This window comes from Myotis myotis, unplaced genomic scaffold (genome assembly GCF_014108235.1).
Source record: "Myotis myotis isolate mMyoMyo1 unplaced genomic scaffold, mMyoMyo1.p scaffold_m19_p_6, whole genome shotgun sequence".
Lineage (NCBI taxonomy): Eukaryota > Metazoa > Chordata > Mammalia > Chiroptera > Vespertilionidae > Myotis > Myotis myotis.
The window spans coordinates 87,317,978-87,342,462 of record NW_023416368.1 but is presented as its reverse complement, the minus strand read 5'-3'; the positions used below and the strand labels follow the sequence as shown (position 1 = coordinate 87,342,462).

Here is a 24,485-nt window from a genome sequence, read left to right as displayed (position 1 = left end):
ACGCCAGCGACCCCGGGTCTCTCGGTTTGTGCTCCGCGTACAAGCCTGGTGATTGGTCGCATGGGCTGCTTGTCAGACCACAGTCTGACTTTGATTGGTCGAGTTCTCATAAGTGTCTGAGCAGGGGTTCAGGGTCCGCTTACCGCGCTCCCGCCCGCGACATGGTAAGCGGGAGTCCTGAGGCTTGAGGGGTCCCTCGGGGGCGCAGTGTCCGGCCGTGGGAGTCCCGGGAGACACGGAAGGGACGGAGGTCCTTTCGTCGGGGTTGGGGGCTGTAGAGACTCCGGGTCGCGCAGAGCGCCTTGTGTCCTCTCGGGGGTCAGCATCTCGCTGCGGGACCCATGAGGACGGGAAGCCCCGAGTCTTCTGGGGGTGGTGCCCTCTCGGGGTCTGGGATCCCGCGGAGGGGACTGGGGGCCGAGCACGTTCAGGGCCCCACGAGGAAGGCCTGGGGTCCCGCTGGGGCCTACTCTGGGTTGGGCCCCCGGAGGAGCGTGGGGCCGCGCTGGTGGGTGCCCGCGGGCACAGGCATGCGCAGAAGCGCCGGGGAGCCCTGAACGGAGGGGCCGCGCGGAGGGGGTCCAGGTGGCCTCCCGGCGGGCGGGTCCCAGGTTGGAGACCGCACAGCGGACCCACAGGCTCTCGCGGCTCCGGCTCCAAAATGTGAGTTTGTTCTCAACTTTAGTCCGCCCCGCGCCCCCTCCCCCATGGGCTCGGATTGGGCAGAAGGAGGGGCAGTCTGGAGGGGCCCATAGGCGACCTGACCCTGGCGGGGGCCTGGAGGAGGACTGTCCGAGGGGGCGGGGCGCGGAGATGAGCCTGCAGTGCGAGCTGGTGGAGCGGGTGCTCGAAAGCGGGCTGCGCTCTAGGCGGTGCGGGATGCCGTGGGCCATAAAGGAGGGAAGGGCGCTCAGAACCGGGATGGAGGAAAGGCTCCGAGCAGCGGAGGGAGTGGGTGGATGGGAGGCTCCGGACAGTGGCTCCCACCCTCTTTTTGGCCATCCCCCACCTGAGCATCCCTAAGTCCTGATGCCCCCCTGTGACATGTAATTCTTATTATTCAAAAGTGAACTCCTATTCACGTGGAGGAAGCCTGAAAGGCCATTAACTTGGCCTAAACAAGCTTCCGAAGAACATGGCATCCATGAAAGAGGAAAATAAAAATAAAAAAACCAAAAGGACAGTTGAAGTACTGAGGAAGAAATCACTAAGAAATTGTTTAAAAAATAATCATAATACAAAGTGTATGAAAAAATAGCAGATAGTTTCAAAACATAATAGAGAACTGCAATGTATAAATATGCCACAATATATATTTATATACTGTCTATGAGGCCCCTAGAACCATAGAAATGCAAAAACTTCACTGTTAATGACTCATTCTCCATTGCCCCCCTTAGAAATCAAATTTGCCCTCCTGTGGGTGTGCCCATGTTGGGAACCACTGCTCTAGAAGATCTCCGGAGATCTGCAGAGCGGGACCCCTGAGGCCGGATGCTGCTGGGGGCGGGCATGGGAAACATCCCTGGACAGACCCTTAGGTGGAGGGCCCTTAGGTGGAGGACGCAGTCTTCCTTCTCTTACCCTCCCTCTGGTTCCTCCTTCCTGTCGTAGGTGCTGGAACCACAGTTTGAACCATGGGTCCCCCTCACTGGGAGGGCGTGTGTGTAGGGGGGTGATGGAGTCAGTGATGGACGGCCCTGGTCTGGAGGGCCTCTGAGACCCCAGTGGCTGGACACAGGGAGGACTGGGGAGAGAGCCAGGCAGTGGGGCGTGGTGGTCCTGAGCTGGGCCTGACAGGAGCAGAGCTGCATGTGGACTGTGAGACTGGGAAGGGTCTGGGATCCCCTGGAGGAGCTCAGTGCTGTGTCCTCGGGGTGAGGGGTGGGTGCTGGGCTCCCGAAACAGCCTGGGGAAGCACAGGTCTGCGAGCTTGGCCGAGAGGTCCAGGCTGGGGGTACTGCTTTGTTGGGGTCATGCTGGGCCAGGTCAGTGGTTAAACCCCTGGCAGAGGATGGGGACATAGGAGAGAGGCCGGCAGAGGGAGGAGAAAAGCAGGCAAAGGCGCCCAGGAGTTTGGAGAGCATTGGTGGGAGGCACTGGGGGTCCCCAGAGGAGAGGAGAGGGGGTGCTGGGAGGAAGGATGGGTGGGAAAGCCTGGCCCTCTGGGCGTGGGGGTGCCCACAGACCTTGACAATGCCGTGGTCATTAGTGCCTACTGGCCAATTTGTATTTGGTAGGAGGAGGGGGAACAATGAGACTAGGTTAGTGAGATTAAGAGATCAGAAGATGGCACTCCACGCTCATTGCTGAAAAAATATTCATAGGCTCAGTTTACAAGTGACAGGCATAGAGAACGTATTCTACGAGTTGGTTATTGTGATGATGGGTTTCTCAGCAGTCGTTCCGAATTACAGTGCTAGGCCTGATTTGTTATTCCACTAGAGCTTCTCCTTTTGAAGCTAGCTTATTTTTTGCCCTGGCCAGTGTGGCTCAGTTGGCTGAGCATTGTTCCATGTATTAAGAGGTCACCAGTTCGATTCCTGCTCATGGCACATGCCCGGGTTGTGGGCTTCATCCCAGGCAGGGGATGTGTAGGAGGCGGCCGATGGATGTTTCTCTCTCTCTCTCTCCCCTCTCCCTTCCTCTCTCTAAAATCAATCGAAACATATTTTTTTAAATATTAAAAAAAAATAAAGTTAGCTTATTTTTTGTCTGGTAAGATAATTTTAATTATTAATCTTAATCTTTATTTCATTTTAGTTGTTCATTATATGCCATAGTATTAGTAGGCAACTCCCCTGAGCACATTTTACAAGTTACAAAATTACTATATTCAGGCAGCTTCAGCTTCAGACTGATTACCAAAAACATTTCTCCTAAAATGTTTATAAACAAGTGTGTGAAAATGTGTGATGAATTATTGTGTAAACGGTTGTTATGTAGAATTTGGTGAGAAAATTCCTAATGGAGAAAAAAGTTATCCACTCATGGCTAAGTCGCTATCCTGGAGCGGGCAGTGGCCAGCGGAGGAGGTCGCTGAAAAGGGAGGTGGAGAGGAGAGAGGTGACTGAGCCATCAGGGTAAATGAGGACAGGGCCGCCCGTGAACGCCGAAGCTGGAAGTTGGTCCGAGGCAGTGGTGCCAAGGCAGGGACTGTGGCTGGAGAGGGGCCACTTCTCACTGGACGTACCAGGGTCATTGTAGGTCCAGAAGGCTGTCCCGAGAGAACAAGAAACAAAATAGGAAGCACTTTATTTTCAGGGGAGGGACACCAGGCTGGGAGAGGAATACCTGAAACCATGGCACAGCCTGGCAGCGCACCTGCCTGACCTGTCTCTTCCCCAGCACCTGTTCTCCATCCCGCTCCCCCCCCAGCCAGGTGTGCGGCTCCTGGTCAGTAGGGTCTCCCAGGGTTGGGTCTGAGCTCACCCCAGTCCCCCTCCCCAAGGTACATCTGGAGCCAGGGAGGCCCCACCCCCACCTGGCCCTGCATCGCTATAAATAGCTGGTTCCGGGAGTAATCGAGTTACTCTCTGGCTGGCACTGCCTGTCCTGTCCCTTCCCCCAGGCGATCCTCGGGGTGCAGCTGGTGGTGACCCTGCTCACGGCCACCCTCATGCACAGGCTGGCTCCGCACTGCTCCTTTGCTCGCTGGCTGCTCTGCAATGGCAGGTGAGCCCCGGCCCGCCTCAGGCCCTGCAGGTAGTTTTTTTTTTTTAAACAACTTTATTGAGATGTGGTTGATGTACAGTAAACTGCATATTTTGGAAGGGCACAGTTGGATCAGTTCTGACAGGTGTACACACACACACACACACACACACACACACACACACACACACGGGACCATGTCCACACTTGGAAGAGCAGCTGCTTCCCCGTCACCTCCCTCCCACTCCTCGCTCACTGTAGAGGTTTCCTGGAATGTTTTTGGTCCCTGTTTGGGTCTGGGCCCCTTCCTGAGATTTGTGGAAACTGCACTCTCTCCGTAGGACAGGGTGCGCGCCTTCGCTAGCCCGCAGATCCAGGGGTGTCTGCACCCCTGCTGCACTGCCCTGCCCCCCTCCCCAGCCTTCCCTTGGCCTCCCATGGGCGCTGCTCCTCCTGTCACCAGGGTTCTAGGGCCCAGCCCTCCCTCTGACTCTAGTCCCGAGTTTTGGGGTTCACTGCCTTGACATCAGAGCCCTACCCCAGGCCCGAGCTTTCCTGACCACCTGCCTGTCTTTGCCCTCAGCCTCTTCCGGTACAAGCACCCGTCGGAGGAGGAGCTGCGGGCCCTGGCAGGGAAGCAGAGGCCCAGAGGCAGGAGGGAGCGGTGAGTGAGCCTCCAGCTTCAGGGGAGGCTGCAGGGGCACAGGGCCTGCCCTGCCGGCTCTTGGGCACCGCTCTGGGCACAGAGGAGAACGAGGCACCCCAGAGGGGAATCTGGACACCCCAGGATGAATGATTTGTTACTATCATACCTGAGCTGCCTTCAGTCGGCATTGAATGCTTGGCAGTTTGCTGTGGGCCAGTCCTGTGGGTGGGTGGTGCCTGCAACCTGGTGTGTAGAGGGTACCCCAACGGGGGAGAAGGCACCTCCCGCCAGCTCCTGTGCTCGAGGGTGGCACTCTGAGGGTGGCGCTCTGAGGCCCTCAGGCTGCGGCAGGGAGAGGCGGGCTGGGCTGGGAAGGGAGAAATGGAGGATGCTGCTCTGACTCCCCTCCCCACCAGGTGGGCCAATGGCTATAGTGATGAGAAGACTTTGTGTGTCCCCCGAGATGCCCCTTTCCAGCTGGAGACCTGCCCCCTCACAGCCGTGGATGCCCTCGGTAACAGTCCAGCGGGCCCCCAGCACCCTCACTTTGTCCTCACCCTGGCAGGGTGGGTGGGTAAGGGGAGACCCTGGGTGGGCAGGGTTGGGGGAAGGCCTGGGGAGGCAGCTGGCTGAATAGGGCGTCCCGCAGTCCTGCGCTTCTTCCTGGAATACCAGTGGTTCGTGGACTTTGCCGTGTACTCGGGGGGCGTGTACCTCTTCACAGAGGCCTACTACTACGTTCTGGGCCCGGCGAGGGAGGCCAACATCGCTGTGTTTTGGTGTCTGCTGACCGTTGCCTTCTCCATGTATCCTTCCAGCTCTGGGGGGGCAGGCGGGAGGCATGTGGGAGCCTGACTGAGGCTTCCTGACTCCCCTATATTGGTAGTTGGTTATGGACGGCTGTGACACAAACCTCACCCCAACTCGGTGGGGGAAAGCAGTCCCTATTTGCTCTCCTGGGCCAGGCCCAGCTGGGGGGCCTCATCTCTGCTCCCAGGAGTCCCCCTTCTAGCAGGCTGGGCCAGGCTCCCACACTGCAGGCGCGGAAAGGCAGCAAGGAAGATGGGGTGCTGCGGGCCTCCTGAGGCTTCGCCCAAGCCTGCACACTCCATCCCTGTCCACCCTTTCAGTCAAAGCAAGTCACCAGGCTGCCCAGAGGCAGGGGCCGGGAGGGAGATGGCCCCTCTGCAATTGTTTTGTTAAGCTGCACAGGGAACAGAGTGAACCTGTGACTTTAGGGACCCACGTAGGAGAGAATGTCCTTGTGCCGTGGGCTTGGGGAGAAGGAAAGCCCATCTTGAGGCCCACACTCTTCTGAAAGCCCTGGGTCTCTGCCAGGCAGATTGGAGACACGGCCCTTGTGCCTGCCAGCTCCGCAGAGGAACGTGCTGTGATGTAGCCAGGAGGCGAGATGGGTAAGGGAGGCGGAACCCCCTGAAGAGACCAACGTGGTGGCCATTTCCGACTGGCTGCAAACAGCGTGACGGCCACGCGGGAGGCCCAGCCCAGGCGCACCTGCCATGCGCAGACCCCACGCTGCTGACACAGGCTCGCGCAGCCTTCTCACCTGTGTCCTGGGCTTGTTTATCAGCTCACTCTTCTCCTCAGTCAGGCCCCTGTTCCCCAGGACCCCAAACCCAAACCTGGTGTTTGTGCCCTGGATTTGGGGTGTCACTGGCTGGAGGTGGTGGGGTGGGCAGGGGCATCACAGGTGGAAGCCTCCTTAGCTCTGCCGCCAGGAAGATGTTCCTGACAGTGACTCGGCTGTACTTCAGCGCCGAGGAGGGGGGCGAGCGCTCCGTCTGCCTTACCTTTGCCTTCCTCTTCCTGCTTCTGGCCATGCTGGTGCAGGTGGTGCCAGAGGAGACCCTGGAGCTAGGCCTGGAGCCAGGTACGTGCATCAGGGCGTGGGGTAGACACCGGCCACTCCCTCCTGTGAGCTGACGAGTGTGGGGTTTAGCGGCTTGATCCACCTGCACATTGTAGTAGGAGGGGACTCCTGGGGCCAGACGGTGTCTATGGATTTCTGCCACCCTTGGTGCCCCCTTGGGCTTGGGGATAAGAGGACATCTTACCTCACTGTCTGGCAGGCGCCTGTGGCTGTAGCTCTTCACACAGGCATTTCTGTTGCCCGCTAGTCTGTCCTCTACCCAGCAGCCACAGTAATTTAATATTTACCTACTTTTGTTTAATTTGTGGGAGGAAATGGGTAATGCTACAAAATTTATAAAATAAATACAAGAGTGAAAATTACACTTCCACACTGGTTCTGGTCCCCAGAGGAAACCTGGGCGCCACTTTTCCTTACTCACATAAAGCAGCGTAGATATCTCTTATACCTTGTCTTTTTCCCTTAAATATAATAAATGTTGGAGGTTGTCCCTTGATGCTACATATGGTACTGTGTCTTGTGACAGCTACATGGTATTTCATTTTATGGATGTCCTATTATTTAACTAGGACCCTATTTATGGACATTTATTATTTATTTATTTATTTATACTGTCTTTTTTTTTTTTAACATATTTTATTGATTTTTTTACAGAGAGGAAGGGAGAGGGAGGGATAGAGTGTTAGAAACATCGATGAGAGAGAAACATCGATCAGCTGCCTCCTGCACACCCCCCACTGGGGATGTGCCCAAAACCAAGGTACATGCCCTTGACCGGAATTGAACCTGGGACCTTTCAGTCCACAGGCTGACGCTCTATCCACTGAGCCCAACCGGTTAGGTCTACACTCTGTTTTATATTTACCTATGGCATTACTTTTAATGGCATTCTTTTTTATTTTTTTTATAAATCTTTATTGTTCAGATTATTACAGTTGTTCCTCTTTTTCTCCCCATAGCTCCCCTCCACCCGGTTCCCACCCCACCTCCTGCCCTTACCCCCCCTCCACTGTCCTTGCCCATAGGTATACGATTTTTGTCCAGTCTCTTCCTGCACCCCCCACACCCCTTTCCCCCCCGAGAATTGTCAGTCCACTCCCTTTCTATGCCCCTGATTCTATTCTATTCACCAGTTTATTCTGTTCGTCAGATTTTTTATTCACTTGATTTTTAGATTCACTTGTTGATAGATATGTATTTGTTGTCACTTTGTTGTTCATAATTTTTATCTTTACCATTTTCTTCTTCCTCTTCTTACAGAATACCCTTCAGCATTTCATATACTACTGGTCTGGTGGTGATGAACTCCTTTAGCTTGTTCCTATCTGTGAAGCTCTTTATCTGACCTTCAATTCTAAATGATAGCTTTGCTGGGTAGAGTAATCTTGGTTGTAGGTTCTTGCAATTCATCACTTTGAATATTTCTGGCCTGCATAGTTTCTGTTGAGAAATCAGCTGACAGTCGTATGGGTACTCCCTTGTAGGTTACTAACTGTTTTTCTCTTGCTGCTTTTAATATTCTCTCTTTGTCATTTGCCCTTGGCATTTTAATTATGATGTGTCTTGGTGTGGTCCTCTTTGGATTCCTTTTGTTTGGGGTTCTCTGTGCTTCCTGGACTTGTAAGTCTATTTCTTTCACCAGGTAGGGGAAGTTTTCTGTCTATTTCTTCAAATAGGTTTTCAATATCTTGCTCTCTCTCTTCTTCTGGCACCCCCATAATTCGGATGTTGGTACGCTTGAAGTTGTCCCGGAGGCTCCTTGCACTATCTTCATATTTTCCAGTTGGGTGTTTTTTGCTTCTTCGTATTTCAAATCTTTGACTTGATTCTTGGGATCCTCTAGTCTGCTGTTGGGAGTCTGTATAATATTCTTTATTTCAGGCAGTGTATGCTTACTTTCTAATTGGTCCTTTTTCATATCCTTGAGGGTCTCACTAAATTTCTCAGAGGTTTCTAGAAGATTCTTGAAAAATCTTATAACCGTAGTTTTTTAAAATTTTTTTAAATTTTTTTTTTTATAACTGTAGTTTTGAACTCTATATCCAGTAGTTTGCTTTCCTCCATTTCTGTCATTTGTGACCTGTTTTTGTCTCTGCATTTTTTTTTATATATATTTTTTATTGATTAAGATATTACATATGTGTCCTTGTCCCCACGTTACCCTTTACCACTCACTCCCCCCCCCCCCCGCTCATGCCCTCACCCCCCCGTTGTCCATGTCCATTGATTAGGCCTATATGCTTGCATATAAGTCCTTTGGTTGATCTTTCCCCCTTACCCCCACCCTCCCCTACCATCCCTCCAAGTCCCGACAGTCCAATCAATGCCTCTCCGTCTCTGGATCAGTCCTTGTTCATCAGTTTATGTTGTTCATTATATTCCACAAATGAGTGAGATCATGTGGTATTTATCCACTCTCCAGTTCCATCCATGCTGTGGCAAATGGTAAGAGTTCCTTTTTCTTCTTCCTCTTCTTAAAGAATACCTTTCAGCATTTCATATAATCCTGGTTTGGTGGTGATGAACTCCTTTAGCTTTTTCTTATCCGTGAAGCTCTTTATCTGACCTTCTATTCTGAATGATAGCTTTGCTGGATAAAGTCATCTTGGTTGCAGGTTCTTGCTATTCATCACTTTGAATATTTCTTGCCACTCTCTTCTGGCCTGCATGGTTTCTGTTGAGAAATCAGCTGACAGTCGTATGGGTACTCCCTTGTAGGTAACTGACTGTCTTTCTCTTGCTGCTTTTAAGATTCTCTCTTTATCTTTTGCTCTTGGCATTTTAATTATGATGTGTCTTGGTGTGGTCCTCTTTGGATTCCTTTTGTTTGGAGTTCTCTGAGCTTCCTGGACTTGTAAGTCCATTTCTTTCACCAGGTAGGGGAAGTTTTCTGTCATTATTTCTTCAAAAAGGTTTTCAATATCTTGCCCTCTCTCTCCTTCTGGTACCCCTATAATTCTGATGTTGGTACGCTTGAAGTTGTCCCAGAGGTTCCTTACACTATCTTCATATTTTTGGAATCTCTTTTCTTTTTTCTTTTTCGGTTGGGTATTTTTTGTTTCTTTGTATTCCAAATCTTTGACTTGATTCTTGGGATCCTCTTGTCTGCTGCTGGATCTCTGTAAATTATTCTTTATTTCAGACAGTGTATGCTTAATTTCTAGTTGGTCCTTTTTCATGTCCTCCATGGTCTCACTATACTTATTGAGGGATTCATTAAATTTATCGGCGGTTTCCATAAAATTCTTGAAAAACCTTATAAACGTGGCCTTGAACTCTATATCCAAACGTTTGCTTTCCTCCATTTCTGCCATTTGTGATCTGTTTCTTTGTCTCCGCATTTTGGCAGCTTCCCTGTGTTGATAGAGTGGCCCTGCACGCCAGGTGTCCTGTAGGGCCCAGTAGCTCAGCCTCCCCAGTTACCTGAGGTGGACACTCTTAGTGCACTCTTGGTGCCTTGGTTGTTGTAGAATCACTGGGAGGAATTGACCTCCAGGCCAATTGGCTGTGAGAATCAGCTGTGTCTAAAGTGGGAGAACTTCTGTGCTGAAGACACCCTTCTGGGGCAAGACTTGCTTCAGTGGGGCTTTGGTGCTCACTGAGTCTGCTCCCTGAGTGTGTCCCTTATGGATCTGAGGAGTTGCAGTCTGGATGGTCCCCCTCTGACCACTGGGTACAGTGGTTCCTGGATCTAAGGAGGTGCTAATTCAGCCTCTGCCTGAGGCCACACAGCAGGAGCCACGAAGAGGCTCAGCTGTGAAGCAATGCAAGCTGCTGCAGGGCCTTGGGCCTTCTCTTGGAAGTTCCGGGTCTGCCTGGCTCGGCTGCAGTTAGGTACATTCACATGCAAAAGCCTCTGCCGCAGCCTGGGTGGGGCGGGGTCTCAGGGAATCAAAGGGCGGATCAAGGAGCTATGGCTGATTCTCCGCCCGGAGTCGCCGGTCTCAGTGACCCGCTAATTGCTGCAAACACCTCTGAGGGAAAGCCGCCTTCAAGTTCGCCCGCTGCCGGACAGACCAGCTTCTCCCCGTATGAGTCCTGGGTCCCCAGAGACTTCCCGGAACCGGAGTTCAGAGCAGTCGGGAGCTTGTGATTCAAAAAGACAGCCGCGTCCTCAGGTGCCACCCCCTTTCCGCGCGAGCCCCCGTACCTCTGCACTTCACCTCCGCAGCGCCTCTGGCTCTCAGCGTGCTTTTCTTTCCTTCTAGTTGTAGAATTTACACTCAGCCAGCCTTCCTGTTGTTCTGGATGATGTTTGCTCTGTCCTTTGCGGTAATTTTCAATTGTTGTGTGACGCGACAATTTCCCGGTGTTTACCTATGCCGCCATCTTAGTTTCTCCAGTCTTGTCTCTGCATTTTGACTGCTTCCCTGTGTTGATAGAGTGGCTTTGTGTGCTAGGTGTCCTATAGGGCCTAGTGGCTCAGCCTCCCTAATTACCTGAGGTGGACACTCTTGGTGCACCCCTTTGGGGCCTTTGTGCACCGTCTTGTTGTAGTTAAGCCTTGATTGCTGTTGGTATCACTGGGAGCAATTGACCTCCAGGCCAATTGGCTGTGAGGACCAGTTGTGTCTACAATGGGAGAACTTCTGTGCTGGAGACACCCTTATGGGACAGGACTTGCTTCAGTGGGGCTTTGGTGCTCACCGAGTCTGCCCAGGTTTTTAGGGGGAGAAAGGCCAGGCCATTCATATGCAAAAGCCTTTGCACACAGCTTGGGTGGGGCTATAAATTGGGTTGGGCAGGGTCTCAGGGAGTCATCATGGCGGAGCAAACTGCAATGGCTGCCAGTCTGCTCTGCCTCGGAGCGGAGCGGTCCTTGGGTCTGTGTCCTGCGGCCCTTGCAGGAACAATGACTGCTGCAAGCACCTCTGTGAGAAAGCTACCCTCACGTTCCGGCCCGATGCCCGATAGTCCAGTTTCTCTCCATATGAGTCTGGGTCCCCAAATTCTCACCCGGAACTGGAGTTCAAAGCAGTCAGGAGCTTGTATCTCCCTTGAAAAAGACAACAGCGTACCCAGCTGCCAGCCCCTGTACCTCCACACTTCCACACCTCTGCACCTCCTACCGGACTCAATGTGCTTTTCTCTTTCCTTCTAGTTGTAGAATTTCCACTCAGCCAGCCTTCCTGTGGTTCTGGATGATATTCGTTTTGTCTGTTAGTTGTAGTTTTAATATGGTTGTGCACGGCAGCAAGTTCAGGTGTTTACCTATGCCGCCATCTTGGTTGTCTCTCTATTTATGGACATTTAAGTCTTCTGCTATTAAATGGTTGTTGCACAAAACCATGTTGTTATATAACAATGTGGTATGGGAATAGCTTTGTGCCTGTAGCCCCATGCACCAGAGTACATTTGTAATTTGAATAATGTTGCAAATTGTCCTTCAGGAAACCATGTATGAACATGCCTATTTCCCCACATCCTCTCCAATGGGTTTCCTCCGACTTTTTCATCTTGGGTGAGCTAATGGGTGAAATATAAGTGAGGCTGAGCATCTTTTGTTTTTGTTAATCCTCACCCAAGGATATTTTCCCATTGATTTTTAGAGAGAGTGGAAGGGAGGGGAAGAGACAGAGAGAAACATCGATGTGTGAGAGACACATCGATTGGTTGCTTCACATTCATGCCCTTTACTGGAATCGAACCCGGGACCCTTCAGTCCAAGGGCCGATGCTCTATCCACTGAGCAAAACCGACCAGGGCGAGCACCTTTTCATATGCTGAAGAAGCTGTTTGTTTCTATTTCCTTTCCAGAAAAGCTCTGCTCTTTTGCCCAATTTTCTACTGGGTTGTTGACCCTTTTATTGATTTGTAGGAGTTCTCTATTTTTTCTTAGTTTCTCATTTTTGTTTTGGCTTTTTCTATTATTTGATTGATCTTTTTTTTTTTTAATTAAATCTTTATTGTTCAGATTATTACATTTGTTCCTCTTTTTTCCCCCCCATAACTCCCCTCCTCCCAGTTCCCGCCCCACCCTCCGCCCTCACTCCCCACCCACTGTCCTCATCCATAGGTGCACGATTTTTGTCCAGTCTCTTCCCGCATCTCCCACACCCGTTTCCCCCCCAAGAATAGTCAGTCCATTCCCTTTCTATGTCCCTGATTCTATTTTAATCACCAGTTCATTCTGTTCATCAGATTATTTATTCACTTGATTCTTAGATTCACTTGTTGATAGATGCATATTTGTTGTTCATAATTTGTATCTTTACCTTTTTCTTCTTCTTCCTCTTCTTAAAGGATACCTTTCAGCATTTCATATAATCCTGGTTTGGTGGTGATGAACTCCTTTAGCTTTTCCTTATCTGTGAAGCTCTTTATCTGACCTTCAATTCTGAATGATAGCTTTGCTGGATAAAGTAATCTTGGTTGTAGGTTCTTGGTATTCATCACTTTGAATATTTCTTGCCACTCCCTTCTGGCCTGCAAAGTTTCTGTTGAGAAATCAGCTGACAGTCGTATGGGTATTCCCTTGTAGGTAACTGAGTTTCTTTCTCTTGCTGTTTTTAAGATTCTCTCTTTATCTTTTGCTCTTGGCATTTTAATTATGATGTGTCTTGGTGTGGTCCTCTTTGGATTCCTTTTGTTTGGGGTTCTCCTCGCTTCTTGGACCTGTAAGTCCATTTCTTTCACCAGGTGGAGGAAGTTTTCTGTCATTATTTCTTCAAATAGGTTTTCAATATCTTGCTCTCTCCATCTTCTGGCACCCCTATAATTCTGATGTTGGTACGTTTGAAGCTGTCCCAGAGGCTCCTTACACTATCCTCGCATTTTTGGATTCTTTTTTCATTTTGCTTTTCCGGTTGGGTGTTTTTTGCTTCCTCGCATTTCAAATCATTGACTTGATTCTTGCGCTCCTCTGGTCTGCTGTCGGGAGTCTGTATAATATTCGTTATTTCATTCAGTGTATGCTTAATTTCTAGTTGGTTCCCCAATATAACATCGAGGGTCTCATTAGTTTTCTTGTAGATCTCATTAAGTTTATCGGCGGCTTCTAAACAGTTCTTGAGAGACCTTAAAAGTGTGGTTCTGAACTCCATATCTTCCATTGACAATTTTGTCCTGTTTCTTTGTCTCCGCATTTTGTTATGCTTCCTTGGTGCACCCCCTAGTGGTCTTTGTGCGCAGTCTTATAGTTAAACCTTGATTGTTGTAGCTAATACCAGGGAGGGTTTGACCTCCAGGCCAAGTGGCTATGAGAATCAGCTGTGTCTGCAGTGAGAGAACTTCTGTCCTCTAGGGAGGTGCTAATCTGGCGTTTGCCTGAGGCTATCCGGCAAATGCCTCTGTGCAGGGCTTGGGCTGGGCGGGTCGCACAGGATCAACAGGTTGGGCCGGAGAGAGCAGTTATGGCGGTTCTCAGTCCTGTCCCCAGGGGCTCTGCCTCTCTGAGTCCCAGCACCCGCTGCAAACCTCGGAGAGAAAGCTGCACTCGCTCTGACCGAAGCCAGACAGTCCCGCTTCTCCCGTTTGAGTCTGGGTCCCTAAAGACTCGCCCGTATCTGGAGCTCAGAGTCTGCGACTCCCTCCCGATTGAAAACGCCAACCTCGCCCTCCACCGCCAGCCCGCTCCACGCACTCCGCACCTCAGAATTTGACTTCAGCACTGCGCCTCCTCTGAGTGTCCGTATGCGTTTCTCTTTCCTCCTAGTTGTAGGACTTCCACTCAGCCAGCGTTCCTGTGGTTCTGGGTGATGTCCGTTCCGTTTTTTAGTTTCACTTTTGAAGTAGTTGTTCAAGGCAGCAAACTCCGGCGTTAACCTATGCCGCCATCTTGGTTCTCCCTGAGTTTCTTTCTCTTCTGATTGATCTTTTAAAAACATAATTTGGATCATGCAACCTCTCTGCCTGAGACCAGACTCTAATGGTCTTTGAATAAAGACCATTTTCTTCACTGTGGCTTACAGGGCCCTGTTGATTCCTTGAGCTTTATTACCACCAATTCTCCTCACTTTTCTATTTTTTAAATTACATAATGTTTGATACATAAAATAACACACATATGTAAGTTACAAAGGATAATAATCGTGTAAACACCCATGAACCGCCTCTCAAGTAAGAACTGGATCCCAGCACTTCTGTGTGTCCCTGGTGCTCCTTCCTGGTCCCACTGCCTTCCCCCTGTTCTCAGCCCCGACCGGTCTCCGAAACTGTGTTTGTTTGTTTTAAGATTTTTTTCGTTGTTAATCCTCACCTGAGGATCTCTTTTTCGTTGATTTTTAGAGAGAGAGGAAGGGAGGGAAAGCATGGGAGAGAGAGAGAGAGAGAGAGAGAGAGAGAATCCAAGTGAGAGACACACAGATTGGTTGCCTCCTGCATAGGCCCCTGCCAGGGCTGGGGATCGAACCTGCAACCCAGGTACTTGTCCTTGATTGGGAATCAAACTCGCAGATGCTGTAACCACAGAGCCACACTGGGCAGGGCAAGTTTTGTGTTTGTTTGTTTGTTTTTAAATTGATTTTTAGAGAGAGAGAGAGGAAGAGAAAGGGTAAGAGAGAGAAAGACAAAGAGAAACATCGACTTGTTGTTCCACTTACTATGCTTTCATTGGTTGACTCTTGTATGCGTCCTGACTGGGGATCAGACCCGCAGCCTTGGCTAGAGGTGTGGCGCTCTAATTGAGCTTCCCGGCCAAGGCCTCAAACTTCGTGGTTATCATTTCTTTTTCTCCCCGGCGGCCGGTGTAGCCCACTTGGTTAAGCTTCGTCCCTGCACCAGTTCCCAGTTAGGACACATTCCTGGGTGGTGGGCTTGATCCCCAGTAGGGGACGTGTAGGAGGCAGCCAGTCGATGTTTCACTCTCACATCTCTCTCCCTCTCCCTTCCTCTCTCTAAAATCAATAAAAACATTGAAAAACAACAACAAAACAGTTTCATCACACATGTCTCTGTCCCTAAAGAATTTATTGTACAGTTTTACAAATGGCTGAATCAGCCATTTTATCATGATGTATTGACCCTTTCTGATTCTAGTAACACTTCTACCTCAGTCTAGTTTGTCTGATTTTAATATAGTCTTTATATAGTGTTCTTTTGTAGTATTTGTTATGTCTTTTTAACATCTCTTTTCTCTCAACCTTCCAGTGATCTCATGTTGAGGTATGTCTCTAAAAAACATAGCTGGGTATTTTCAATCCAGTGTATCAATCTATGTTGTTTAACTTTGAAGTTTAATCTGTCTTTTATTGTGATTGGACATGTTTGGCCTTGTTTCTGCCATCTTACTTTTATACTTTATATTGGTCCTTTTCTGTTGTTACTTTTGATAGTGGCTGCCAGCCTAACTGTCCTTCCTTTATAGGTGATCTGTTTTAACTCCTAGGCTGCTCTGCAGCCTCTTTGTTTTTGGTATTCTGCAATTTCACCAGTATGTCTAGGTATGGATGTCTTTGTATTTATCTGGTTTGATGTCTTTTGTGTGTGGCATCCATTCTGCAAACTTCTCAACCATTCTTTTGCAGTATCTCCTGTTCTCCTTCATTCTCTCTCTCTGTCTCTCCTTTTGGGGCCCTGACTTGACTTATGCTGGACTTCCTATTCTGTCCTCTTTGTCTCCATCTCCCTTCATATTCCCCACCTTCTTGTCTTTCTGAGTGGGAATCTGAGTGATTTCTTCAGATCCGATTCATGAATTCCTCCTTGGCTGTTTCTAATTTAGTGTTTAATATCCTGTCATTTCAGTAATTATATTTTTCCTTTGGAAAAGGTTGATTTCTCTGTGAATGTACCTGACCAGCTGAGGTAATCTTGGGTCACCTGTTCTGTCATTCCAGCTTTTATTTTCCTCAGTCATCTCATACAAAGCTGATAATACCCATTTCTGAAGTCTAAACTGTCTTTTGTTTTTTTTCCTGCCGAATCTCCTTTATGGTGATTGTTTCCTTGTGTGTTTGGTGATTTTGGTTGTGAATCGATATTTACTTGCTTTTACTCTGTGGAAAGTCTAGGGGTCTGAACTACTGAGGGTTCTTTCCAGGACTCCGGTTCTCTCCCGGGGGAGCCCTTCGCGCCCCTCAATTCCTGGTGTAATCCTGTAAGCGCCCATTCATGCTCCCTTGCTTTTCCCATGTCCCCCAGCACGATCCAGGGTCTGCCTGATACAGTCTCCTGTTCTTTATTTTTTAGAGAGAGAAACATTGATGTGAGAAAGAAACATCAGCTGGTTGCCTCCTATACGCACCCCAATTGGGGATCAAACCCACAACCTAGATATGTGCCCTGACTGGGAATTGAACCCACAACCTTCTAGTGTACCGGACGATGCTCTAACCACTGAGCAATCTGGCCAGGGCCACTCTCCTGTTCTTTGAAAAAAGCATTAAGGGACCCTCCTGCCTGGCATGGGGCCTGGATGCCACTGGTGCACTCCTACCTGAGGAGCAAAGGACATCTAGGAGGGGGCAGCGCAGGCTCCGAGTTCCCACCTTTCTCTCTGTCCTCCCCAGGCCTGGCCAGTCTCATCCAGAACCTGGAGCCACTTCTGAAGATGCAGGGCTGGGACTGGATGTGAGTCCTGGGAAGGGGGGGGGTGGGGCAGGGGCGGCTGTCAGGCTGTGGGGTTCCCTGACCTGTCTCTTCTTCCCAGGGTTCCTCTAGTCAAGCTGGCCATCCGTGTGGGGCTTTCGATCCTAGGCTCCATGCTGGGTGCCTTCCTCACCTTCCCAGGCCTGCGGCTGGCCCAGACCCACCGAGATGCACTGACCATGTCAGAAGGCCGGCCCGTGCTGCAGTGAAGTGGGGAACGGGTGGGTGAGAGGTTAGGGAGCCTAGGGGATGGATGGGGATGGTCGGTGCCTAGGCCTCACCCTGCTGCATCCTTGCCTCCAGGTTCCTCCTGCACACCAGCTTCCTGTCCCCCCTGTTCATCCTGTGGCTCTGGACCAAGCCTATTGCACGGAACTTCCTGCACCAGGCGCCCTTTGGGGACACACCCTTCTTCCTGTGTGTATGGGGTGGGGTCAGGAGGGGGGGCTGGGGGACCCCTCTGTGTACTCCAGTCTGAGGCTCAGGGAGGAGCCATGAGAGAGCTGTGAGTCCTGGGGGAAGATCCTGGGGCAGAAGGAGGCCTCACTAGCCTCCTTACCCTCTTCTGTGCAGACTGTCGGACTCAGCCTTTGACTCACTGCGCCTCTGGGTGCTGGTGGCACTGTGCCTGCTGCGGCTGGCAGTGACCCGGCCCCACCTGCAAGCCTACCTATGCCTGGCCAAGGCTCGCGTGGAGCAGCTGAGGCGGGAGGCTGGCCGCATTGAGGCCTGCGAGATCCAGCGGCGGGTACGGGTGCTTGTCTGGGAGGGAACCCGGGCTGCAGGGCAGGCCTTCCATGCCTTCCAAGCATGGGGTCAGCTGGAGCTCAGAAGGTCACCTGTCACTGCTACCTGCTCACCAGGTGGTACGGGTCTACTGTTATCTGACGGTGGTGAGCCTGCAGTACCTGACGCCTCTCATCCTCACCCTCAACTGCACGCTTCTGCTCAAGACGCTGGGTGAGAGGAAACTGCCTTGTGGGGTGAGGGTGGCCTGGGGGTCCCTGAGGTGTCCTGGCCTCAGCCCCGCCTCCTCCGCTCCTCATCCTCCAGTCCCCGTATCCCCCTATTTCACCCCTCCTTCCTACAGCCGTCCCTCTCTCTACTCTCTCCTCACAGGTGGCTACTCTTGGGGCCTGGGCCAGGCCCTCCCACTAGCCCCAGTACTGGCAGCAGCCCAGGATGGCCCAGTGGGCCCCAAGGAGGATGAGGCCCAGCAGGCGGCGGCCCGGATCACTGGGGCCCTGGGTGGTCTCCTCACACCCCTCTTCCTCCGTGGCACCCTGGCCTTCCTCATCTGGTGGACTGCGGCCTGCCAGCTGCTTTCCAGCCTCTTTGGCCTCTACTTCCATCAGCACCTGGCAGGCTCCTAGCCACCTGCAGAGACTCCTGGAACCCCATGGCCACCCTCTCTGTGTGTGCCTCAGTATCCCCAGGTGCAAGAGGGCCTGGGAGGCCTGTGCCCAACCCTTCACTGCAGTGCCTGCATGGGCCCCCTTTGGACCCTGAGCTTCTGCCTTGAAACTATCTCCTGAGGCCGGTGGCTGAGTCCCACGGCCATTGTTCCTAGACTGCATGTGCACGTCAGGCTTGACAGCAGAGCAATGACAGAGGGGTGGCTTTTTAAAAAGGGGGAAAGAAAGGATCTGGAGGGAGAGAGGTGGGTGGGGTGGGTGGGCCCCTGGTTCTGGGCTGGGCCACAGTGGTTACTGCCTTCTGCCACAGGTACATAGGGACTGCTTTCCTATAAAGGTCACACACAGGCAAACGGGTACGTTGCTGAGGCCACAGGCCCAGGGCAAAGAGGATGAGGGGCTCTCTATGACTCTGGAATTTTTCTGTCACTGTGGCGACAGTGGGAACCCGCTGTGTATGCATGTATGTAGAACAACATACACGTGGCTGAAAAGCCAAAATTCAACTGAGTAAATTTTAATGGTCTTAATAGGCTTTATTGAATGACTCATGAATCAGGCAGCATCTTATGCTTCTGTTATGTGGATAAACATGAAAAGTATATTAAAAACAAGGGTTCGCCCGGCCGGTGTTGCTCAGTGGTTGGGCATTGACTTATGAACCAGGAGGTCACAGTTCAATTCCCGGACGAGGCACATGCCCAGGTTGCAGGCTTGATCCCCATTGTGGGGCATGCAGGAGGCAACCTATTGATGATTCTCTGTCATCATTGATGTTTCTATCTCTCTCCCTCTCCCTTCCTCTCTGAAATCAATAAAAAAATATTTTTAAAAATTTTAGAAAAAAAAAACAAGTGTTAAATCCTGGCTTGAGGCAAACTAAATGCATCATCCAATTTTGATCCTTCTCAAGTCTCCAGTTAAAGTACAAGGCTGCAGTATGTTCCAGAAGGTGGAATTAAGGAAGGAGCCACGATTGACTGCCAAACTCATGGATGCCAAACCCTAAGCCCAGGAAACGGCTTGATTTACCCGTAGAAACTTCCAGAGGCACTGACCACAGCAGGTCTCAACAGGCCAGGCTGAGGGCGGGGGTGAGGCAGGCGACTGGCTAGGGAGCTGTTCGGAAAGGTGCTTGCTTTCTTCCCATGACGCCACTGCTAGGAGGGAAGCCAGGCTTGGCAGGAATGTGGTGGCAAATGGGACTAGGTGACTATACGTAATGAATGCTAAATGGAGAGAGCCACTCTCCCTATCCTGCCTGCAGATTCTAGAACTTACCAGGCATGAGACTGAAGGTCCCTGGGGAATCCAGCTGGTCCAAGAGGAAAGTCCTAATAACATTAGCACCACAGAGTTCCCATCAGCCTCCAGCTTAGGTATGAGTCCATGTGTTCCCCACACTCCTGTGGCCTTCCAACCTGCTTGTCTCAGCCCTTATTCTTCATTGTGAATAGACAACCAGGATTGTCCAGGGATCTGAGGAATGTCCAGTGTGGAAAACAGACCCAAACAGAAAAAAAGACGACTTTGGGGGATTGATTCTACAGGGAGAAGGGAACTTACAAAACAAAAACAGACCATGCCTGGCTGGTGTGGTTTAGTTGGTTGAGTTTCGTCCTGTGCACCAAAAGATCACTGGTTCGATTCCCGCTCCTGGCACATGCCCGGGTTGCGGGCTGGATTCCCAGTAGGGGGCATGCAAGAGGCAGCCAGTCGATTGTTTCTCTCTCGCATGAATGTTTCTCTGTCTCTCCCTCTTCATTCCTCTCTAAAAAAACCCAACAAAACAAATAAAGGAAACAACAGTCTAGAATGTTCTGAGAAAAGAGACTCATGAAACAAGAACAATGCTACTAAAAAGGAACATCTGACGAACCTTTGTTCTCCTTTGAGCTCTTGGAGATTAAAAGCAAATGGAAGATAACATGGAAATCTTACAGAAGGAACAAAAAAATAAAAGATACACAAAACAAGAACTGACAGAGGAAATTAGAAGACTGGTTTAGAAGAAGAATCTTCAAAATAGTTCTGGCAGAAGAGATCCAAGCAAACAGGAAGAACATTCCATGGAACAAGGCAAGGTTCCAGGTGCCTGATGCCCAGGCCTTGGTGTCTTGGGATGCCTCCAGTTAATGGAGCATCATCTCCCAGCTCTGCAGGACCCGCACTGTCCTCTGGCACCTCAGGAGTCATCATCTAACACCTGGTGGCCCCCGAGCCCACTGGGCACACTTCTTCCTGCAGCGGTGCCTTAGGATGCCTGGCCCCTTGCTTGCCCAACCATGGCTGTGCCTGCTCTCTGCTTTGGAGCGCAACACCATGTGGTTAGGGACACGTAGGAAGTGGAAACACCATAAACAAAAGCAAGGCAGTGACGGGCACAAACAGCGGGCACAATGGGTGCAGCACTTGTGGGGCAGCCAAGGCAGGAAGAACCAGTGACAGTTACAGCCTTTGCTGTCATGCATCAAACCCAAGATATTCACAGTCTGTGCACATTTCACACACACACACACACACACACACACACACACGGTGAGAATGAGAGGAAATAAGGTGAGAGAAAACTAGGGAAGCTGGAAGATGGTGGTAAAGATCCTGTGTTTTCAGGAGGACAAGTATTTTAGTTTTTGTTGACTCATCAGTGGCAATTTCCACATATCGGTGCTGCTCAAGGAGGGGGATCATTCTGCCCCAAAGTGACACTAGTCCAGGTAGGAGACATTTTTGAATATCACAACTGGAGGGAGGGAAGAGGCTAATGGCGTCTGGCGGGTGGAGGCCTCAGCACCCCACAGTGCCCAGGATGGTCCCCAACAAAGAAAACCTGGCTGCAGACATCAGTAGCGCTGAGAAACCCTACGTCGCAAGAAATTGACTATATAATTTCCAAACCACCTGAAGAAAAAGAATTAAAAAGAAGCGCCCCCCCCCCCCCACCACCACCCAAAGCAAACCAAGAGAATCAGCCAAGGAGAAAACTAGTGCAAAGACAAGATGCTGCGAACTGAAACAGGCCCTGAGGAGCAGCACGGACTCTGAAACAGCCTCACTGTCAAGTCCTCCAGCCTTCGCCTGCCCTCGCTGTCGGCACTATTGGCCTCCCCTATGGCGCTCCTCACCCCCTGCAGGCTCCTGTCTCCCCTCTCCCCTCCTCTCCATCCTGTGGGCTCTAGATGTTTGTCAGCAAGTCCCACTTTTATTCCTATGGTCCTCAGTGTCTTGGGGAGCTCAGCCAGCATGTCCAGTGCTCTTGACCTTCCCCTACTACCCCTCAGGCACATGAGCTCCATTTTTCTGTTACCGTTCTCTTTCTCATACCCAGCCTATTCAGAAACCTGTCTGCAACATCTTCAAAATCACCCTGACCCCAACACCCCACATCCCTGACACCACTTTGCTCAGCGACAGCTGCTTGTTCCCTTGCACACAGCTCTGCCCAGAAGCCAGAAAGGGGTTTTGTGGCAGACTCCATTCCCAAATGAGGGGCTGCCTCAATTAGGGAGCATGAGGGCTTTGAAGGGCACCTAGCTCCTGAGAGAAAAACCCAGACTTCCTACCAAGCAGACTGCTAGGACAGAGCTGGGAAAAGCGATATGGTCTATGACTTAGAGAAGGACCACTTTGCCAGTGGCTTTGTCCATTCTGGCTGTTATAGCAAAACTGGTGACCTGGTGCTTGAAATTCGTGCACATTAAAAGGGAATTAATTAGAGGAAATATTTTAATATTGCTATTTGCCCTTTCTCTATAATAGAAGTGTCAGAGATGAAAGAAAATTAGTAAAATGTATATGAATATCTTTCTCCTGTCAGAGTTTGGGGTGCACCACGGGAACCAGAGTAAAGTCCCTGCCCACCCATGTGTGCCTCAAAATCATGCAAGACCCAGACCCTGCTGACCCAGACCCCATTGAGCTAGATCCAGACCCGGCCGGCCCCATCACCATCAAGCTCTGCCGGGTGGGGGTCACCTGGCCCGGCACCGGGGTGGGGGGTACGGCCTAAGGTTCCCTGTCAAGCCCCACCAGGTAGGGGGCACAGCCTCAGGTCCCCCAGCCTGGGCCAGGGCGGGGGGCGCAGCCTGAGGTCCCTCGTCAAGCACTGTGGGCAGGGGGTGTGGCCTGAGTTCCCCCATCAAGCCCCACATGGCGGGGGGTGCAGCCTCAGGTCCCCTGGCCTGGCACCGGGGTTGGGGGTGTGGCCTAAGGTCCCCCATCAAGCCCTACCGAGCAGGGGGACACAGCCTGAGGTCCCCCATCAAGCTCTGCCGGGTGGGAGACGCAGCCTGAGCTCCCCCAGCCTGGCACCGGGGCGGGGGTGTGTGGCCTGAGGTCCCCTGTGAAGCCCCACCAGTCGGGGGTGCGCAGCCATCTTGTGTTCTGGAATCCCTGCCTCTGCTGTGGGTGCAGCCATCGTGACCATTATGGTGTGGCGGTCAATTTACATATTCCCTCTTTATTAAGTAAGAAGATGCCATAGCTGGAGTGGCTGACAAGCAAAGGAAATTGATTTCTCACTGTTCTGGAGGCTGGAAGTCCAAGATCACGGCACTGGCATGGCCAGGAGAGGACCCACTTCTAGGTTGCAGATGCCACTTCTCCTACAGTGGAGGATGGAGAGGAGAGCCAGCTCTTTGGTGACTCAGAAGGGCACCAATTCCATCATGGTGGCCCCACCTTCATGACTTCATCTGACCCTAAGCACCTCCCCAAGTCCTACCTCCTAACACCACTGTTTCAACATAGGGATTTAGGGAGCCACGGGAGACATCAGTCCATGACAGCCTTGAAGATAAAATAGCCAATATCTGGTCCCCCCACAAGCCCATTAAAACACACACACACACACACACACACACACACACACACACACACACAACAAGCTGAGTAGGCAGAAGAATAACAACCAAGGCAAAGACAAGATCTTAAGGGAACACTAGGAATTATCAGAAGTTACCTGAATGTGACAATTATTAGGAAGATATGAATCAGGGACTTGAGTCTGGGTCTGGTCTCCCAGGTTGAAGGCAGGTGCCCGGGCTGGGCCCTGGGGTGCTCTTGGTTCCACCCCTCACCAGAGTTCTCTGGAACCTCAGCTTACAGGTCCTGCATCCATCCCCTTGCTCAGAGAGCCTGGCTCCCTGCCTGAGCTCCCCCGCATCTTCCCTCATCTGCTTGAACACCCTACATGGCTTCCCAGGGCCAGTCTTGGGGCTGCTGCCTGACACCCACCCTGCAGGGAATTCCCAGGCCTTGGGGGGCTTTTCCCACTTCCTCAGGTGGGGTCCTTCCCTCCCTCAGCTGCCCAGGATTCCCACCTGACTCCTGGGCCCCACAGCATATTTTTTAGATGTATTTCACATCAACAGCCAGAATAGCATCACCCATCATGTGGCCACCCCAAGCAGAACGCACCAGCGTTCACCCAAGTCTGGGAACCTTGACTCACCCCTCACTAGAGGTGTTTGAGGCCCATTGCACACTGGGGCTTGACGGAGTTGCGTGAAGAAGCTGCAGCCACTTCTCTCCAGTGTGTCTGTGTCACACCCATTGCTGCCTTGCTAGGGCATAAAAAACACACAAGATTCCTGCTCAGATCACTTGAGAACATCTCACCTTTCTACCAGGCCGGTGTCTTGGTCTACAGTGTATAGCATGATTAAGCGGAGGGAAATAAACAACCAACAATCATGAGGAGATGCTTGGCCTTGCAAGGATCACAGGAAGATGTGACTAAAACACAAGTAGGTACCACATGGCACCCCCAAATGGGGAGTCAGAGGCCGCCAGCTGGGTTGTGGCTGAACCTTGCACAATGCCTGTGGGTACCGAAGTTCACACAACGGCAATGGAGAGCACTTTGTACCTGGAAGAGGTGACCCCACAGCTGGCTGGTCCCTCGGGGACACATCCTGAGATTCTCACCTGTGGGTACAGGAGCCAAGGTGGCAGTCACTGCATTATTTCTCACCGCAAAAAGCTGGCCCAGGATGAATAAATAGGTGGGCTAAGTAGTAAATAAGTAAATACCATGTTGCTCACCACCTACACACAAAGCTCCCATTTCCTGCCCCCGGTGGGTATGCCCTGAATGCCATGGCCACTGAGACGGACCTCTGGTGCCCTCATCTCCTGCAGTTGAAGATGGCAACATTGAACCCAAGGCTTCATCCAGCTGTGGCCGGGAGCCCCCAGCACACACATGACAGACAGGGTGCAAGAGACAGAAACCTCAGGGTTTCTCTGGGGCCCACCTGCTGAGCAGGACACGGCCCGTCCTGACTGATGTCTGGAAGGACACCCCTATTACACAGACGGGAATGGGGTGCCCCTGCAGAGGAGCTGGGAG

The 24,485-nt window shown here is 51.3% G+C and overlaps 1 protein-coding gene and 1 long non-coding RNA gene across 3 annotated transcripts; one reads left to right on the top strand and one right to left on the bottom strand.

The window, feature by feature from the left end:
- Window positions 1-89: 89 nt before the first annotated feature.
- TMEM161A (transmembrane protein 161A) lies at window positions 90-18,667 on the top strand. Of its 2 annotated transcripts, none has more exons than XM_036314782.1 (12): window positions 90-164; window positions 3,572-3,675; window positions 4,238-4,318; window positions 4,717-4,814; window positions 5,025-5,106; window positions 6,040-6,191; window positions 16,640-16,700; window positions 16,780-16,923; window positions 17,022-17,135; window positions 17,292-17,466; window positions 17,582-17,678; window positions 17,838-18,667. In XM_036314782.1, exons 1-12 carry the CDS (start codon window positions 162-164, stop codon window positions 18,089-18,091), a joined length of 1,365 nt encoding a protein of 454 aa, XP_036170675.1. In that variant the 5' UTR covers window positions 90-161; the 3' UTR covers window positions 18,092-18,667. The 2 variants fall into 2 exon arrangements, with proteins under 2 accessions (XP_036170675.1, XP_036170674.1); XM_036314781.1 differs by having other exon boundaries at window positions 4,950-5,106.
- Window positions 18,668-22,582: 3,915 nt separating this feature from the next.
- On the bottom strand, window positions 22,583-24,061 carry LOC118659280. Its single transcript, XR_004968481.1, has 3 exons — window positions 24,003-24,061; window positions 23,586-23,697; window positions 22,583-22,737 (listed from the first exon to the last, which is right to left on the bottom strand). It is a non-coding gene; the product is annotated as an uncharacterized LOC118659280 (long non-coding RNA).
- Between the last annotated feature and the right edge of the window lie 424 nt (window positions 24,062-24,485).

Excerpts from the sequence above, each read along its gene's own strand:
- TMEM161A (XM_036314781.1), top strand. Across the intron at positions 4,815-4,949 it reads CACAGCCGTGGATGCCCTCG|TCCTGCGCTTCTTCCTGGAA; the intron begins GTAACAGTCCAG and ends GGCGTCCCGCAG. Across the intron at positions 6,192-16,639 it reads GGAGCTAGGCCTGGAGCCAG|GCCTGGCCAGTCTCATCCAG; the intron begins GTACGTGCATCA and ends TGTCCTCCCCAG.